Source organism: Melanerpes formicivorus, unplaced genomic scaffold (assembly GCF_026170545.1).
Source record: "Melanerpes formicivorus ecotype bairdi unplaced genomic scaffold, bMelFor1.0.p_v2 SCAF_5, whole genome shotgun sequence".
Classification (NCBI taxonomy): Eukaryota; Metazoa; Chordata; class Aves; order Piciformes; family Picidae; genus Melanerpes; species Melanerpes formicivorus.
In genome coordinates, this window is record NW_027142357.1 from 10,310,104 (window position 1) to 10,330,242 (window position 20,139).

The 20,139-nt window shown below is 43.7% G+C and overlaps 1 protein-coding gene across 1 annotated transcript; it reads right to left on the reverse strand.

Moving 5' to 3' along the window:
- Positions 1-3,904: 3,904 nt before the first annotated feature.
- COPS8 (COP9 signalosome subunit 8) lies at positions 3,905-17,020 on the reverse strand. The gene is made up of 8 exons (XM_068138065.1): positions 16,865-17,020; positions 13,536-13,606; positions 11,816-11,864; positions 10,220-10,352; positions 8,700-8,807; positions 8,196-8,258; positions 7,005-7,046; positions 3,905-5,335 (listed from the first exon to the last, which is right to left on the reverse strand). The coding sequence occupies exons 1-8, from the start codon at positions 16,940-16,942 to the stop codon at positions 5,256-5,258; spliced, it is 624 nt and encodes a 207-aa protein (XP_067994166.1). The 5' UTR covers positions 16,943-17,020; the 3' UTR covers positions 3,905-5,255.
- Positions 17,021-20,139: the final 3,119 nt, after the last annotated feature.

Here is a 20,139-nt window from a genome sequence, read left to right on the forward strand (position 1 = left end):
GCATGTAGGAAGCCTGTCAATCATTTAGCATATTACAGAAAACTTTCAAGAGATTACAGATAAGAAGTACTTAAGCAAGCAAATGGGAAGAGATTTCTGACATCACCTGGGACCTAATGAAAAAAGATTCACTGTGGACTTGTACAAGCCCTATGAGGAGAGGCTGAGGGAGCTGGGGTTGCTTAGCCTGGAGAAGAGGAGGCTCAGGGGAGACCTTCTTGCTCTCTACAATTACCTGAAGGGAGGTTGTAGCCATGTGGGGGTTGGTCTCTTCTCCCAGGCAACCAGCACCAGAACAAGAGGACACAGTCTCAAGCTGCACCAGGGGAGGTTTAGACTGGATGTTAGGAAGAAATTCTTCATAGAGAGTGATTGCCTATTGGAATGTGCTGCCTGGGGAGGTGGTGGAGTCACCATCACTGGAGGTGTTTAGGAAGAGAGTGGATGGGGTGCTTGGTGCCATGGTTTAGTTGATTAGATGGTGTTAGATGATGAGTTGGACACGATGATCTCTAAAGTCTCTTCCCACCTGGTTTATTCTATTTTATCCTAACATCTTCCAAGCCCTAGTCTTCACAAAACTAAGCCTACTCAGTAAAATCTTAACTTTTATTGTAGTCACTCTTAGACTTAATATGAACACATATTACTACTTTCAGACACCTTTACAAGGGCCTTGTTACTGCTTTTCTCAATGCAGAAAGCCAGGCCGTGCATGTCAGATGCTTCAAATTGTTTGTGGCACTGGCACTGGAAAGGCCAAGCCAGCCAGCCCAGATAGTCCTTTCTAGATGTAAGGAAATACCAACATCCTGGCTGGAAAACAGCCCAGCTAATTCCACCAGGGTAGGACACCAATAGAAAAAACACCACCCACCCAAGATATTTCCCCAGATTTCCTGTGTCTTATATAGGTTTTTATCCCACAAACACCATATAAACCAAATGACACTATCAGCTCACTCCTTGCCTCAGCAGAACTCCTAGGAGTAACTTACATGATCAAACTGCACATTCAGATTTGAAAGCCCTGCAAGCTTTTACAGATAGAGAAAAGCAGCTAATGAGATGCATAAAGCTTAGTGATGCCTCTCATTCCTGCTAGTATGGTAGCCAGTCACCTTCATAAACCCAGGCCACCAGAGGAATAATTAGCACTAGGCTGAGCTGGTGCCCTTTTCAACTTTAAAAACAACTTCCCAAGTGCTCAGAAATTGGACTGTCCATTTTCTGCACACACTGTCTAGATCTGCAGTGCAGAAAAAAACACCTCTACTGGGTTTCAGAATGACCCAGATTATCAAAACTAGGGAGAATATTATCTAAGCATGGTGTCTGCAGCAGGGTTGATCAAAATGCATCACAGCAGCATCAGTTACTTTCTGCAATGTCCAGTGAGACATTTTTCTACATGTGCATACTGTTTGCTTTTCCCCCTCAAAGTAAGAGCTCTGATCAGATCCTGGAAATCCTTCTAGGTTTAGTCACTAGAAGATTTCATGAGGATACTCTACTGTTCTGCCTACATGCCCAGTTTTTCCTTTTTTTTTAACCACCTTTGAGCTGAAACAGTCTTTTCTGCAGAGACTGAAACTGCACATAAATGAGCATCACTGACCTACATAGGAGAGGCTAATAAAATGCAAAGAGTGTGTTCAATTACATGTGGGATGCAGATGAAAATGGAACACACTAAGCTGAAATGGAATTTCTTTCCTCTAATCCTTCACGAAGCTCTGCTCCCAACTGAATTCTTAATGGTTTCTTAAGCCAAAGGTCCTCCCACTCCAGCACTGTGGACGGAAAAGCACCTGGATGGACTCCAAAACCCACACCAGTTGCTTCAATTATAAAGCAAATTGAACCACAAGAATACTTCCTCTTTGTTCAGGCAAAAGCAGTCTAGGTAAGTATTCAAATGCTGAAAGATCTCACTTCAGGAAATAATTTTCACAACCTGTTTAGCAAAAGAGTGGTCTGGACAGGGAAGCACAAAGCTATGGCAGGCTTGCCAGAGCACTAGAAGCATAAACTGAAATCCTTTACACAGATCCTATGTAACAAATGCAGTAACCTTTTACCAAAACTACACAAACCAGTAGACTGAAGAAGAAAGGACTAGCTAAGGGTAAGTAGCAGGCAGTCATTCTTCAGCGAGGAAGCTACCGTAAGTCACTGTAATATTGTTATTGTGGGAGTTTGAGAGCAGATCCTCCCTTACCTCCCACTGGGGCAGAAAAATGAGACTCAGAGAAACAGATTGCAGAAGTGATGGAAAGTTTAAATGGAAAGGCAGCGAGTGTTTTACAGAGGACTACAAGCACAGTGACAAAAGTGATCCTGAAGCATACCCAGAAGCCTCCCAGCATTTCCCTTCTCCCTACCTGAGGGTATACCCAAAACCCCCAGGGCTCTTTCTACCCCCACCCCACCCCGCACTACTGTTATTTTAATCTCATCTGGCTAGATCTGAGATTGCCTTTCCCCCTTCTCCTCTTGGCATTAGGCCTAGCCAGGCCCAAGAGGCCTTGAGATAACTCCCCTTCCACTACCAGATAGGGAGCATCTCCCACAGGAGCAGATGAGGGAAGAAAGAGGAAGTGTGAGACCTTGAAGACAGATTTATAGGGAGCAGGACATTATGGGTATGAAACACACTATTTCCTGTGTCCACCCAGGGCACCAGAGGTGCACCCCATATGGCAGCAGCAGGAGGCACCCAGCCCAAACTGCCACAGCTATGTTCAACACTGATACATGTTTTAGGTAAGCAAGGCAACAAAATCGAGATTATAAAGTTATTCACAAAGGCAAAATTATGAGCTTGTTAGAACCAAATGGAGTCAAAGTTGCTATATTTTACATAGGTTGGATACATAGTTTGAGACAAACTGAGATTACCACCATCCACATTACTTCTGCTTAATGGTAATAGAGGAGCAATCTTCCATTAAGTTAGTAATCTTTCAATCATGCATAATCTTCACTGCTGCAAGCACACTCCTTCACCTGTGCTACAGACAACTGCAGAGTTGCACAACACATACACAGAAGGGGAATTTTTCAATGAGCTCTTAAAATTCTATACACCTTTGACTGTTTTAAAGACATGTGTACCAGTGATGTTTAATGCAAAAGAGGGCCAATGGGATCCTGAGATGCATTAAGAGAAGTATGTCCACCAGATCGAGGTTCTCCTCCCCCTCTACTTTGCCCTGGTGAGACTTCACCTGTAATACTGCATCCAGTTCTGGGCTCCCCAGTTCAAGAGGGACAGGGATCTACTCAAGTCCAATGGAGGGCTATGAGGATGGTTAAGGGACTGAAGCACTGCCCTATGAGGAGAGGCTGAGAGAAACTGGGGCTTTTCAGTCTGGATAAAAGACTGAGAGGGGATTTAGTAAATGTTTATAAGAATTCTGAGGGCTGGGTGTCAGGAGGGAAGGGACAGGCTCTGCTCAGTTGCACCCCGCAATAGGACAAGGGGCAATGGATATAAACTATAATACAGGAGGTTCCAGCTCAACATGAGGAGGAACTTCTTTACTGTGAGGGTCAAGGAGCACTGGAACAGGCTCCCCAGGAATGTTGCAGAGTCTCCTTTGGAGACTTTCCAGACCCATCTGGGCGCATTCCTGTGTGACCTGCACTAGATTCTATGGTCCTGCTCTGGCAGGGGGGTTGGACTTGGTCTCTGGAGGTCCCTTCCAACTCTAATGTCCTATGAAAACTATACAATTGCTGCACACAAAGCTGTTCAAAACACCTGTCCAGGCATAATACATTGCACTAATCTTTCATCAGCCCTATCCAAGCTAGACCAGTAAGAATACATTTAAAAAGCCAAAGCAGAAAAACTATATTCCAATACAAAAGAAATTAATTCAAAATCAAATACACAAGGTCAGTGTAAACAGGTTCTTTAATACCACTGAAGATAAATTTAGAAATCCAAGTCTTAGGTGGGTTTCAAATAAATAATCATTTTGATTTAAGTGTTTACATACAAAGGGAGCTCTCAAAGCAGCAGTGCACAGTTTATAATTCCTCCCTGCTAACACATCCCAACAAGAGAATGTACAGTAGGTAGTGCACACTGGAAAAAACAATCATAACATACAGCACACTTGCCATCTTCAATGAAACCACTGAATGTGATGTTGGAAAGGGGGTGGGGGGGGAGACATGCACTGCCCTTTAAAGCACCACTGTTTTTCCACAGCCTTTTTACCAGCATAATGCAAATAAGAAGCCTGGGAATACAAGTCATCTTTCTGCTTCTAAATCTCACTCTCAACTCAAAAATTAACACAGCAGTGCTCCAATATAGAAAAAGCATTCTTCAAACTGACATTGCAGCACGGCATCCCCATCCCAATCGGTCTCTACCCAGGGACACCTAATCCAATTTTTAAATAGGCAATCCAAAAAGCTTACAGACAGGTAAGAGTTTGTTTCTTATAGATCCTGGCCTGGCATATAGGGGAAAAAAAAAACCCCAAACAACAGCATAACAAGCCTCAAGATGATGCATGGTTAGCCAGTAAAGTACCTGATGTACCACAATACTCATAAAACCTTCCAAAAGTAAAAAACTCTTCCTTGAAGATTTATTTTACTTAAATGATTCTAACTATTCTGCTGTAAAAAATAGGCTCAATGTGAAAAATTCTCAAAGCAAAAATTAACCATCCAGAAAGACCAAATAATAAAAAAATAAACCACCCAAAAGAACAAATATGCCAGAAATGTACTTGCAAAAGTTACTGTAAATTGCCTTAAATTATCTTTTCATCAAAATATTTCCTCTTTGCAGATACAATTAGGGCAGTCTTTCACTCTTAGTACTTTCATTCAACATGCAATTGATCCGTGATAAGCACTGCAGCCCTCACCAGCAGAGCACACAACTGAAATTCCTCACAGTTAACCTGCTTCAGTACTCATTTTTTTCCTTCTCCATCTCTAACATACCTGGAAAGTTCTGCCTCTCCCTGCTATGAAACAATAAAAACCCCTTGCTATGTAATACTGCTGTGTACCTACTGAATAAATATTACAGGAGTTAAAAAGATTGTTTCGACTGCAAGCTTGGCTTTGGCAAAACATGAATTGGGCTAATGTACACTGTATATTTCACACACATTTGAGTAGGGGATGCTGCAACTTTTTAATAGATACAAAATAACTCTTAGATTTCTAAAATTGTCAGTACACAGGATTCCCAAGTTGTTCTGAAGACAGGAGCAGGGTAATCAATTTTCAAGGAAAGCCACATAGTCAGTCAATCTGGCCAGCTGCTGCTCATTTGGAATTGGTGGAACTGGAGCAGGTTCTACAAAGACAAAACCAAACAGCATCATTAATGAAATTAAGAACACAAATCCATCCCCAGTACCATCCACCACAACAGTAAGGAAAACCTTAAATGCATCAGGCTGTTAAACAGTCTTATGGGGCATCAGGGGAGACCTTATTGCTGTCTGCAATTACCTGAATGGTGGTTGTGGCCAGGAGGGAGTTGGTCTCTTCTCCCAGGCAATCACAGTATCACCAAGGTTGGAAGAGACCTCAAAGATCGAGTCCAACCTGTCACCACAGACCTCATGACTAAACCATGGCACCAAGTGCCACATCCAATCCCCTCTTGAACACCTCCAGGGATGGTGACTCCACCACCAAACTGGGCAGCCCATTCCAATGGCAAACAACTCCCTCAGTGAAGAACTTTCTCCTCACCTCAAGCCTAAACTTCCCCTGGCACAGCTTGAGACTGTGTCCCCTTGTTCTGGTGCTGGCTGCCTGGGAGAAGAGACCAACCCCTTCCTGGCTACAACCACCCTTCAGGTAGTTGTAGCGAGCAATGAGGTCACCCCTGAGCCTCCTCTTCTCCAGGCTAAACAATCCCAGCTCCCTCAGCCTCTCCTCATAGGGCTTGTGTTCAAGGCCTGGACATGTTCAAGTGTCTCAATGTCCCTCCTAAACTGAGGGGCCCAGAACTGGACACAGTACTCAAGGTGTAGCCTAACCAATGCAGAGTACAGGGGCACAATGACTTCCCTGCTCCTGCTGGCCACACTATTCTTGATGCAGGCCAGGATGCCATTGGCCTTCTTGGCCACCTGGGCACACTGCTGGCTCATGTTCAGCCAGCTGTCGATCAGCACCCCTAGGTCTCTCTCTGTTTGGCAGCTCTCCAGCCACTCCGACCCCAGCCTGTAGCTCTGCATGGGGTTACCATGGCCAAATATCAACACCAGAACAAGAGGACATAGTCTCAAGCTGCACCAGGGGAAGTTTAGGCTCGAGGTGAGGAGAAAGTTCTTCATAGAGAGAGTTGTTAGCCATTGGAATGTGCTGCCCAGGGAGGTGGTGGAGTCACCATCCCTGGAGGTGTTCAAGAGGGGATTGGATGTGGCACTTGGTGCCATGGTTTAGTAGTCATGAGGTCTTGGGTGGCAGGTTGGACTTGATGACCTTTGAGGTCTTTTCCAACCTTATTGATTCTATGATATCTTAACTGTATCTCCTATCTGTGCAGTTTCAGCTGACATTACTTCTGTTATCTGCACATTAGGTACCTAAGAGTTACTAACAACAAAGAGCTGTAACAAGTTCCAGTTGTCAGCAGCCTCCAGGGTTGGGGTTTTGTTTTTCCCTTACACTGGGGTATGACTAAAAGACTGACAGTATTTCCACTTGACCAGAAAGTTCCAGGAGCTTTTTTGGGTTTGTTTATTTTACAAGGCCAGTCTACCCCTACTCTGCAGTCTGCTCCCTACTTCAGCTATGGAAATGGCAATCTCAGGCATTCCTTAAAACATAAGGGAAAAGACAAAGGAAAAGATGTTCACACAGCACCTGATTGGGGTAGGTTTTTTTGAGAAGAGAATGACAAAATTCAGTTCTCTAGGACCCAACTCCCATTTTCCGGTGCTGGTGAAATTGTGTTAATCATACAAGTTTCAGTATCTGTAGGTAGATTATACATAAGCAGAAAGTACCTGATGAAGGAATAAATCTGTTAAAGGAAGCTTCCAGCACACCTGAAGGGGAAAAAAAACACAGCCCAGTGAACCAATTTTAAGCAGTTCTACATTGCAAGTCAAAACTGGATGAAAAGGTCATTAACTAAAGTTAAAATGGTCATAAAAGAACAGGTTTAATTCATAGCTAAAAAGCAGAATACTCAAAGCTGTTTAGACATGGAGCTTCAGAACAGGTTAGTCTCCTGCCTATTTCTTTTGCTTCAATAGTAGTTCTTGCACTCCCTTTTGGAAAAGAACCACACATATCTGGTTCCCAGTACTTGTAGGCACTGCATATTTAGCAACTATTTAAAAAAACACACCCCTTAACACACACAAAAGCTCAGGGCTCTGGTTGGTTATGTGGCTCAAGGGATACTTTTCAACACCTTGCCTGGAACACGTTTATTATAACGTTCTGGGCTCTGAGCACCTCAAAATGCTGCCCACACAAACAGTGTATTTTCTTAGCCTAATAGTTGCTGCTCTTCTAGAATGCTGTAATTTGGCTCTTTCTTCCAGAGCAGCACCGTGCAGTTTAAGAGCAGTCATTTCATCCTGCCTTCACAGCCTTACATTTATTTTTGCCTCAGCCACAGTACAACACACCAAGTATTTCTGCAGCCTGAGCTTTGCAAGAACAGATACTCTGTAACCAATACCACAAGAGTGAAGAAAAGATACAGCCAGCAGGATAAATTAAAGCGAAGGAAATTAGGCCAGTACCTGGACCTCCTCAGAACATAAAGATCCACTAGAACCTTGCCCAGAAAAATTCTACTCCTGAAAAAATTCTCAGGTTCATAATAGTGTAATTTTTACTCATCTTTATTAGATTAGGACATGTCATTTGAGGTCATCCAACTTATGTTCCACTGAGTCAGAGCCAGCAGCAGAGGAGGAGCAGGAGAAACCATTGCACATCCTGTCTGCCTTTGTTTAAAAAGTTAGTTTGAGGATGTAGCTTAATCCAAACTACTTACAACCCCAAACCAAATCCACTACATTGTGCCTCCTACATTTTATAAACATTCCATGTTTCTAAGCAGCATAAGCCTCTATATAAAAACATTTCAAGAAGACTGTGCAAAATTTTAATTACAAACTGACACCTCGTCACCAGAAAATGCTAAACTCGGTATCTAGTGAAATAACAGCTCCACCTACCTGGCTTCTTAGGCATTACCATACGAGTCGAGAAGTCTGCTTGCCAGCCCTGGTCTAATACACCTGAAAAGGTATTTTTACAGTTGTAAGAGCAGATGTTTTATGTGTTTGTTAGAAGTGCACAATATTTAAGATCAGTAGAAAAGTATCTCAGTTCATTGCCTGTATGGTATAACTCCAGGATTATTTCTTCTAAAAGTGCCTATAGCTTGGCATGTAGTTCAACAAATAGGAAAGTAATTGCACATGGAACTAGCTTAATCCACTGTCTTTGCTCTTCCCTCACCACTAAATTGTGTTAACATCTCCACACATAGAAGGGGAGAATAACCAATGGTAACTAGTGGCAAATAATTAAAAAAGTTCTGCACAACCAAGACATTTTTCTCTATTCACTGCCCCATCAAGTCTCAGCATTTGTATACATGCTTCTATTTACCATCACTTACAGCTCTCTGACCCCCATTATGTATAAAAGCATTTTAGTCAACAAATAAAAAGTACCTTTGACAGCTTCTTCTACAGGAAGCCCAACAAAGGCTGCAAAATCATCTGCAACTATTGAGGTATATGCCTGAGAAACCAACCCAAAGGCTCGTCTCCTAGTTGCATCTAAGAAGAAACAAACACTGTCAGCAGATGGTAGACCAATCTCCATAACTAGAAAAGCTGAGAAAATTTGTGCCATCCTGACATTCAGAAAACCACTACCACTCTTAAAGCTAGCACTTTAGAAGCTACCTGTCCCTTCCTGCAATTCAAAGTGCCACAGTCAGAAGCCAGAGACAATGTCTTGCTCTATTCCCAAGAGACCACATTTAACTTCCAACTGCAGTCTGTAGCACCTTGGGTACTACTACCAACATGTGAAACAGTTTAGGAAATGCTGCTTTCTGTTTGCATTAAATTTGTGTCTCAAGTAGGGTCAAATCAGAAAAAAAAAAATCCACCAAAAAACCCCAGTTAAACTGTTCATGTTTTTCACCACATCTGTTTTGATAGTGAGGCACCTAAACATCAGTTGTTTTTAAAGCCATGGAGAATTTGTTATTGTGAAATACCTTGGAAGCCTTTTCAGCAGTCTGCACTGCCCTCTAGTAGCAAGACTTTGCACGTTACTGTTACATGGTCTATAAAAAGCCACATTTAAAGAAAAAACACTCTTCCTCCGTGTCACAAGGCTCTGAAATGCCAAACCAATTTCCTTAGATTTCTGGTTAGAAGTCTGGTAAGATCTGACAACTCACAGTCTATTTTTTAGGACATGGAGACACTTGAACATGTCCGGAGAAGGGCAATGAGGCTGGTGAAAGGTCTTGAGCACAAGCCCGATGAGGAGAGGCTGAAGGAACTGGGGTTGCTGAGCCTGGAGAAGAGGAGGCTCAGGGGAGACCTTATTACTGTCTACAACTACCTGAAAGGAGGTTGTAGACAGGTGAGAGTTGGTCTCTTCTCCCAGGCAACCAGCACCAGAACAAGAGGACACAGTCTCAAGCTGTGCCAGGGGAAGTTTATGCTCTAGGTGAGGAGAAATTTCTTCACAGAAAGAGTCATTTGCCAGTGGAATGTGCTGCCCAGGGAGATGGTGGAGTCACTGTCCCCAGAGGTGTTCAAAAAAGGACTGGACATGGCACTTGGAGCCATGGTTTAGTTGTCATGAGGTATTGGATAATAGGTTGGACTTGATGATCTCTGAGGTCTTTTCCAACCTGGTTGATTCTATGATTTTTGCTATTACATAGCAAGACATGGCACGTGAAATTACAATATGAAAGAACATACAACTGCATACACAACAGACAGCTTAGTTTGTTTCTGGAGTTTTTGCAATGAGCTTCTTATCTATACCTGATACCTAAAACCTAAAATCCTTTAAGTAAAACCTAAAAAAACATGCCAATAATCTCCCTATTCACTTCTGATTTTCCTAAGTAGTCATCTGACTGCATGTCTATCTCTGAGCACAAAGAAGTAACTTAACACCACATGTATTCCCATGCTACCTACAGAAGCCAAATTTGTACCTCTAAGTGCTTCCATGATTGGTTGAATAGTCTCAGACCACTGATGCGCGCTGATTGTTGTATAGATTCCTGGAAAGTCTCTCTGCCAAATTCTTTGTCCTACTGACCAAACTGCACCCAGTTCAGCATTTGCCTGAAGTGACAAAAAAAGCAACCCCAGTTAATCGAGAACAGTGGATACCCTACAGTGACCACACTGCACAAGCTCATTTTTACTCCCTTCCCCATTACAAGAATACATCCCAGCACCTGTGAAGTGGAACAGACAAGCACTGGGAAATCTTCTTGCAGCTGCTACCCTTGCAAGCTCCCTAATCTATCCTCTGCCAAAACTTTACCACCCACAAAGTCTGCTCACAGGTCAGTTATATTAATCCAGGCTGACACATCAGCTCAAACAGCACATGATCTACACTCAGGCTACTGACTGGAGTTGGTAAAAGACAGGCATAGCTTTATTTTCTCCTTGGAGAGGTGTTTGCCTCTTCAGCAGAGCCTTTATAAATGCAGCAGCTGTTTGCACAGTGAAGGCAATTTTCAACTTTAAAGTCTTGCAACCCTGACAACAGGTCACACATATTGAACAGTGTCATACTGCTCTCCTAACATTGGTTTTAAGGGCTACTTCAATGCATTGTGTTAGATATTATCATTTGGTAAACTAGACTCCAAAAGACCATGCAAGAACAGTAACCAAACACCAAACTGGGTCACAGAGTAATATTTTCAATTCCAATGAGAAGAGATTTGTTTCTGAAATTAATTTACTAGTTGGTTCAATTACCAGGAGATTCATCACTTACACATGATGCTATGAGTACATATATGCCAAGCAACAAGTTTCTCCCTGCCAGAATGATGCTTCATGCAAAATACAAGTTACACCAAAACAGCCAGATTATTCACAGAATATCACTGTGCAACAAATGCAACAGGTTGTAGAGAAAGGCCAAGGAAAATTTGGTTCAGATAACTTAATTCCACTGGTATACCTACTTTTTACTTGAAAGAGAAAGGAACTTACTTCAGAACCATCTGATAAGTCTCATCTTGACCATGAGGATTCTTAACACAAGACTCCAGAACACTTGTTTCCTTGTAAAATGTATGATCTGAAGCTAAAAATCCTAACAACTAAGTCTTAAAGCATTACTGGTATTGTATTTAGCTAAATCCTCAAAACACACCTTTGATTCAGATGCCATGCAAAACAAGCAGCTTCAGAAATGTAATCCAATTGAAAATACATCTTATCTGAAGTCACTTTTCAATGCACAAGGTATTCTGTACACTCATGGGGAATACAGCCTCACCCACTGCTTTTCTACAAATGACTACCCTTCATGATAAACATTTCTATGACGAAGGCTAAGGATTAACTGAACTCTGCTGCACCAGATTCTGTGTAAAGTAAAAGCAGTAACAGATGAGCAATTAGAGATATTAAAGTCCACTACGCCATCTGCTGGGCAAGCAGTTCACAGCACAGAATTCAGCCCAAAAGCTATTCAAACAGAATCCTTGGAGGGAAAGTCATTATTTGCAAGGTTATATGGAACTGGTTAAGATCCAAGCAGCGTTTTCTGAAGTACTTACAGATTTAATAGCAGGAGGGATTCTTTTCCAAAGATATCTTGCATTATTCCTAAAAAAATGAAAGTACTTCTCAGTAACCAAGTATCTGCTACAGTGAGATAGCAGAAGGTTTGTTTAGATGCTATCATTTACAGACTTAGTGCTTTAAATTGGACACCAGGAAAAATTTCTTTGCTGAAAGGGTGGTCTGGTATTGGAATAGGCTGCCCAGGGTGGTGGAGTCACCATCTCTAGAGGGGTTCAAGAAACACATGGCACTTTGGGACATGGTTTAATGGCCACAGTGGTGTAAGATCGATGGTTGGAATAGATTGCAGAGATATTTTCCAAATAAAATGATTCTATGATTTCTTCCCTGTCTACTGAAGTAGAAAAAAGACTCTCAAGTAGAAAACCTGGCTGCCACAATACAACAAATAGTTCATTAACTGCCTCATTTAACACCAGTTCAGAAACAGGTTTTCATTTATTTACCCCGGGCAGCATCTCACAGATGTTAGTTTTACTGTTTTAGTGTAACTCCATCCTTGATGAACACATGTACAGACAGTAACTTTTCATAGTGCTAGTGCCCATTTAGATTAGTGGTTTCCAAACATGGATCACACACTTCCAGCAAAACCACATTTGAGTGTGAACCCCTGATCTATTGCATATTTATACATTACATACAGGTACTACTACATCCACGTGCTCCATAATGCACACAGCATGTGGGCGTTAAAAGGATAAAAATATCTTTAAATGGCATTTATTTCCTTTTTTATTATTAGGAATTCCTTTCCTCATGTGCCCACACCTCACTCTGAATACCAAAGATTTAGACTGTTCTTCCCAGCCCAGCTTTGTCACACACATTCTGGAGATTTGAATGTACTGAAATATTTACACGTTGATCTTTAGAGCACTGAAGTCCAACTGAAGCAGTTTAAAATTCTCAGGAAGACTTCAGATGCAAAATAGAGAAAAAGCCTCAAAAGCTTTTCATTAAAGCACAATTCTGACTTTCAAAGTGACTTGAACCAAGGTTATCTGCATTTAACCTAGCAGTATCAGCATCCAGGGAATTTGCCCTGAGAGAATATACACCTACTATGCAAGAGAATGTTCAGATCTTCAAAACCCCCACCCCAATGCTTACTTTGGCTTGACAATCAAACATGGTAGTGTTGTTTATTCTGCCTGAACTATAATCAGCAATAAAACCCCAAACACAGTGAATCAAGTTCACACAGGGATGTAGCAATAAGATACCAGACTGAACTCAAAAGAATTACAGCTTCATGCAGATTTAGCTCATTCAAGCCAACAGTATCCCTCCTTTTTAATCTGGACAGTTTAGTGTTATTCTGCTATAATTCAACCACAAGGAGCAGAGGTGCATCTCACTCAAAACAAATGCAGCCTTTAGAAGCCACAAATCAAAACACCTAGGTAGTCAACACTTTCCAAGGAGTCAGTTTCACTACTTACAGAACTTCCTTCCAAAGCCAGTCTGCTTCCCTACAGTTCAAAAGGGTGGGCAAAAGCAAGTAATTTTCCTGACAGCAAGGGGTGAAATACATAATTCCATGACTTTTTCAATTGTTTTTACACCACAGCGCTGCCGACATGCGTTTAATTAGTCACACCACCAATTACTAATATTCTGGCAACTGGAGCCCAAGCTAACAGTGACAAATTCAGTATCTGAAGTTAAAGATTAAGACAAGCCACTTACATGTCATTATGCAACAGGTATAAAGCTAGAAGCTGGCCATAAACAAGGGGGGTTGCAATTCCTCCAGGGGCCTGAAAAAGAACAGCACAAATAATTTGGTTATTTATTTTAGGAGTGATTTCTTACAGAATATAGTTGGAAGCCAATTTTAATGGAAACCAAACACTTCAAGACAGCTAACTATTTTTTTCTTCTACACCACAAAGAGTCAGAGTTGCTATACAGTTGTAATGCATTTGTATCAATGAAAGAGCAATTTGCACACACCAGAAGTTTTACTTAGAAACCTTTGTTTTGCTGCCTGACTAAAGTAAGGTTACATCTTTTGTTACTCTAATGTTCCAGCTTATGCTCATGAAAGTAGTAGCCACCTTGCTTCAGTCCCTCACAAAGAGATGAGGCACTCACAATTTCATTTATCTTGAGCTGAACTTCAGTTCAATTCAGGGCACCCTACCAGAGTAAAGCTGCTTCGCTCACTTGAGCTGCCCTTCCTAAAAATCCAGTCTAATCTTCGATACTTGCCACACTTCAGCAGGCTTCACAAATCACACAGACAGTAAAAATGCATTGAAATGATGTTAAAATAAAATTTAAAATGAAATTTGGAAAGCCTGCCATTTTTTAAAAGCTGAAATGATTTCCAGTAAGGTTTTAGCAATTTATCAGAGGAAAGTGCAGTAAGCACTCACAGAAAGCCAACTATGCAGCAACGATTTAATTACATGTGTGATTTACAGGCTTAAGCCAAGTCAAAAGCAGGCAATTAACTGTGCCATGGAGCAGACAGTCCTCAGTTGTGCTTATCCTGTTTCCAAGGCTTACCCACATAAAAATACAACACTTTCTGCAACTGCTCCTTGGATTTCATCCAGTAAAACAAAGCTAAGTCAGTTCATATCACCTGTCCAAACTGTGTAAGTTCACCCTTGGAAAGTCTCTGTACCACAACACATTCACAAAAAGGAAAACCAATTGCCACCAAAACAACCAGATTTACAACCTGCAGTCTTACTGGAGGAAGTTAGGTAGCTGCATCTATCCTGCAAGGAAATCGGCTTGCATATCAACTCCTGATTTGACACAAAGGCAGTCAGCAGATTGCCCACAAAAGTTTCATAGTTTCATTCAGGGTTGGAAGGGACCACAAGGATCATCTAGTTCCAACCCCCCTGCCATGGGCAGGGACACCCTACACTAGATCAGGCTGCCCAGAGCCTCATCCAGCCTGCTCTTAAACACCCCCAGGGATGGGGCCTCGACCTGGATGCAGTCATACACAGCAAACAACTTACTGTCCTTTGAGAACAGTTTATCAGAACTGCATCTGCTGTCATTTACTCCAGGAGTCTGTGATGATAGAGCACAGACTAAATGCAGAGGCTGTGTAACAATTCCCAGGTACCCACCAAGGTCCAATACCACATGCTCTGCAGCAGGGAACTGAGAAGGCCATATTAAACTTTGTTTGATGGCTGCAGAAGCAACACCCAAAGCCTCCCAGGCTCCATCCCTGAAATTCAGTTTGACACAATCCTCCTGCCACTCCACAAAGCCTAAAAAGGCAGCAAAGCCATCACAAATCAGGTTCAGACTGGCCAGCATGAAGGAATAGCCACACTTGACTCTCCCACACAGTCCAAGGGCACTCTTCTGCTTCCTTCCAGTCATCCGTCCATTGCGTGAGGCAGCAGTCAGCTCATTTTCAGCAAAACAATCTCCCTCCAGCTCCATAACACTCCACCTGGAGCACTGTGTCCAGATCTGGAGTACTCAGTACAAGAAAAACATGGACTTTTGGAGCAGGTCCGGAGGAGACCACAGAAATTACCAGAGATCTGGAACTCCTCTCCTGTGAAGAAAGGCTGAGACTACTGGGAGCTGTTCAGCCTAGAGAAGAGAAGGCTCTTAGGAGACCTTTCTATGGCCTTTGAGTACTTAAAAGGGGGTCTATAGGAAAGACAGAGACAGATCTTTTAGCAGGGTCTGTTGCAACAGCACAAGGAGTGATGGTTTTAAAAGTAAGGGGAGATTCAGAAAAGATAGAAGGAAGATATTTGTTACAATGAGGGTGGTGAAATATTGTTACATATTGCCCAGAGAAGTGGTAGAAGCCTCATCCTTGGAAACATTCCAAATCAAGCTAGACAGGGGTCTGAGCAACCTGATCTAGCTGAAGATGTCCCTGCTCACTGCAGGGCAGTTGGACTAAATGGTCCTTAATGATCCCATTCAACCTATATTATGTGATGATTGTACAGAACTCAGGGCATACCAAAAAGCTGCAGCACCATGTTGAGAACAAAAGAGGCACATGGGCTCAGCACATGAATAGTGTACAGAAACATCAGCCGAAGCTTGATGATGCACATCCATAAGCAGGGATACCTTCCATTTAAGGATTATGTTTTGCTCTGTACAGTTTGACAGAACTAAAGGTCTGCTGTAGCAAATGATCACACTCTCCCTTCAACTGCTAGGATAGCAAGAGTTAAAAATCAGAATTGTTAAAGACCACATGAAAGCAGAAAATTCAAATTTTTCTCTTTCTTTTAAACTAGTACTGTGGGACACTGGAGTTTTACATTTAGAAAGCACTGGAAATTCTGCAGGATGATAGAGAGACTATGGATGTGCCCAGCAAGAGCTCTTAGCATTAACGTGGTGCTATGCAGATTTACCATAGGCTGTAGTCTGATGCACCAACAGTACACACAGTCAAGACTTGAAAACTCGCCAAGCAACAGAATAGAAAACAGCTCAGAAAAAGCTTCCAGTGTGAGCTCTTTATCTACACGCACCATCGATGTAGGAGTAATTCTCTAAACCTGTTTCAGTGCCCCACTCCCCTTTGCAGCAGTATCTTTCCCAGTCACATGAAACACAGGAATACATCAACTACTCTCTCACACACCACACACACACACACACACCCCAAAAATACCCTGGTAATTATATCATAACGCACTCATTTTCCTGCAGTTGGCGAGTTTCTCTATTGCTTTCGGGCGGACTATAGCACACGTGAGAAGTTTCAACACTGAATGCTCACCAAACTCACCACCACCACACACAGAAGTAACCAGAGAACCACGAATATCTTTCCTCGCAGGGTCAGGTCAGACTCTCGAAACAGCACTTTCAGGCTACAGCCTGCACTTACCGAGACCAGTGTTACCGTCACCTCTAACCCTCACAGCCAGAAACGCCTGGGTGCCCAACCACCAGCTCTGCGGGGCGGCACCGAGCCACGAAGCCTCACCGGGGCCTCAGCCAGGCCCCGGGACCTCCGAGCCCATCCCGTAGCGCTGCCCCCAGACCCGCGGTACCTCAAGCTCCTGGGTCTCGCACTGCTCCAAGAGCTTCTTGAAGCTGAAGGAGCTCTCTGCCATCACCGCCACAGGCATCTTCCCCTCACGCCGCCCGCCGCCGCCGCCAGCTAGAACCAGAACCGCCTCCCCTTAGGAGGCGGCCGCGCCTAACGTCACTTCCGTCGCGAACAACGCACACTTCCAGGTGCCGCCTGCAGCCTCTCTAGCCGTTCGCTTCTATGCTCTGGAGGACTGCGAGGCGGGGACCTAGGGCGGCTCGCCCAGCCGGAGGGCGTGAGCAAAGGGGAGAGGGGCGGGGTCAGCAGCCCCAAGGGTGGGGGTTCTGCGCTGAACGTGGGTGGTATAAGGGGTGGTCCCTTACACGTTCCCCTCCCTCCCTGCCCTCCATTATTTCTGTGTGTTTGTGTGCAATGAACACATTTATGTTTAATTTTTCATTTGTGTCTGTTACGAGATGCAGAGGTCCGACATTCTTTATTAACTTATCAGCCAGCTTGCCGATGATACCAAACTGAGAGGAGTAGCTGGCACATCGAGACAACAGAAGTCTGTGTCGCCGTTCAGCGAGAGCTGGACAGGCTGGGCTTTGGCAGAGGAGAACCTCATCAAGTTCAACAAGGGCACGGGTAGGGCACTGCCCCTGGGAAGGAATAAGCACCTGCACCAGTACAGATTAGGGGTTGACCTGCAAAGCACCCTGCTCTGCCCCAGTGTGCTGGGTTGAGGCAGCCCCCTTCCCCACCCCTGGCAACAATAAACACTCAGACAAACGGATTGCAAAAGTGATGGAAAGGTGGGTGCCAAGAGGATGGAGCCGGACTTTCCCAGTGACAGGACAAGTAGCAATGGACACGAACTGGAACACAGGAAGTTCCATCTAAACATAAGAAAAAACTTCTTTCCTGTGAGAGTGACAGAGCAGTGGAACAGGCTGCCCAGAAAGGTTGTAGAGTCTCCTCTGAAGAGATTCAAAACCTGCCTGGATACGATCCTGGGCAACCTGCTCTGTGTGAACCTGCTTTAGCAGAGGGGTTTGGACTGGATGATCTCCTTCCACTCTGTGATATACAACGTTACATAATTTCTGCATGTGTACATAGAACTCCTATAAAATAGCACGTATACCAAAATAGCACATTAAAATGCTAAACTAGTGCATAACAGTATATATGCTCTTTTATAAGCAGGACCACCTGTTCCCATGGCTCTGGTTCCTGCCCTCAGTGAGGCTCCATCTGCAGAGACCCCTCCAGTCCTGCCTGCTTTTCCCCAAGATCAGGCTCAGGAACTGTATTTACGGTTTCACAGATTTTTTTAAACTGATTTTTCCTGAAGGACGGGGTTTGAATATGTTTGCAGAAGCCTTGGTTTGAGGCTGGAAAATGACAGGATATTCACCAGATACTTGCAACTAGCAGGGCCACAGATCAAAACATTTTTTTTTCTTTTTAATGGCAAAATTTACCTGAGGGGCTTATTTTCTGAAAACCCTTGCTTTCTGATAATATGAATTTGCTTTCCACCATCATCTGCAGCCCTGTATCCCCTGAACAAAGCCTGACCTCAGCACTCCCTCTCACCCTTGTATCCCCCCCAACCATTTATTCTTCATATCTGGCCAGGAAATCCTCCAGCCCTTCACCAGAGAGTTTTCCCCAGCTGTCCACCACCCCAGTGCAAAATTAGAGTGCCCTGTGCAAGCCTGACCCAGCTGTGGCAGGGTGGTCCAGAGATGTTCCCCAAGCTTTTGGGTTAAAAAAGGGAAATAAAAGGGATGCTCAGCCCCTCCATGCGTCAGCATAAAGAAAGGCTGGCAGAAAACTTGATGACTTTTCCAAGGAATCTCCATGAGAGATCTTGACTGTATAGCAATAAAAATAACTTGTGTTTGTGTTTGCTGTGGGATTTGCCTCAAGGAGAGCATCCGGAGGAGGGCTCCAGGCGATGGCACTGCTGCTCTGCCAGCTTAGGCATTGCTGCTCCCAGCAACCAGTCTCACATCTTGTTTCCATCCCCACCAGCTGTATCGACCTTGATTGCTCTTTGTTGCCCTCAACTCCATGCTGGCATCACTTTGATGTTCAGACACCTGAGAAGAATGTTGTCCTCACCTTTTGCTCCAATTCCCAATTATCTTGTGCTTTTTTAGAGGTGAAGCAGAGAGCAAAGCAGGCAGCATCTTGTGTTGGTGCTGGCAGGAGACTTCCCCTTAGTGCTGGCAGGGTTAGGATCAGAGCAGCCTGTATTGCCACCATGGAGCATATCGATTTGGGAAGGCTTCCTCTTGCAGTGGGATGTCATAGGCTTGCAATCCTTCATCCTGATGCAGTCATCCTTCCTAGTGCTGGATGTGAAGGTGCGAACTGGCCTCCAGCACCATCAGCCATACTGGGCCTGGACCTGCTCCTTTCTGCAGGGCAATAATTTCATCTGGGGGAAAAAAGCCTAAAAATTGGGCAGATGAGAGGCTTCCGCAAGAGGGCGCTAGCTGCAAGAAAAACTGCTAAGAAAGACATAGGCGCAGGGGCTGTGTCTGCCTTCAAACATCACAGGGTCTTTTCCATGCAAGAAACTTTCCATTTGAGAGCAGTTAGGCTTTTTTTCCTTTTTCCTTTTCTTTTTTTTTTTCTTCTTCATTTTTTCCATATTTCTTTTTGCAGGATTTCATTAAGCTTTGGGGACAACAAAGGAAGCGTTGCTTTCCAGTTTGGTTATCTGAGCCTCCCAAAGCTAGCAGGACCTCTCTGGAAGCAATGCCGTGGTGTGGGGGCAGCAGGAAAAGCTGTTTCCTCTCTCACTCGTTTTAAAAATTTTTTCCTCCTCTCTTTTCTTTTTTTAAATTTTTTTTCTCTCCATCCCTCTCCACTCACCTTTCTTTAACACCCCAGGGAACATATCCCCGTGATGCCCAAGGTGCTGTGCTGACCATGCTCCTGCTGCACCAAGCTGCAATGTATGTTTCAGCTGCTGAAGGGGATGTGCTTCCCCATGAGGTCACCTACCAAGCTGAAAAATCCCTCTGCTGATAGAAACTTGCCCTGTACCACCAATTTTGGAGCTTTGCTTTGGCTTACCATGATATTTTGTTTCCTCTGTGTGCATGAGATGCAAACCCTGTGGCTGTAAGAGCTGGGGATGCTGCCAGACCAGCTCAGCAGAATCTTCAGACCTCTTCCTTGCCCTGTAAGCAAAAAGAAACCCCAGTAGCATGGCTAGGAGGTCCCCCCTTTGAGTGAGAGGCTCTAGCAGCCTCTCTAGCATTCCTGTCTTCA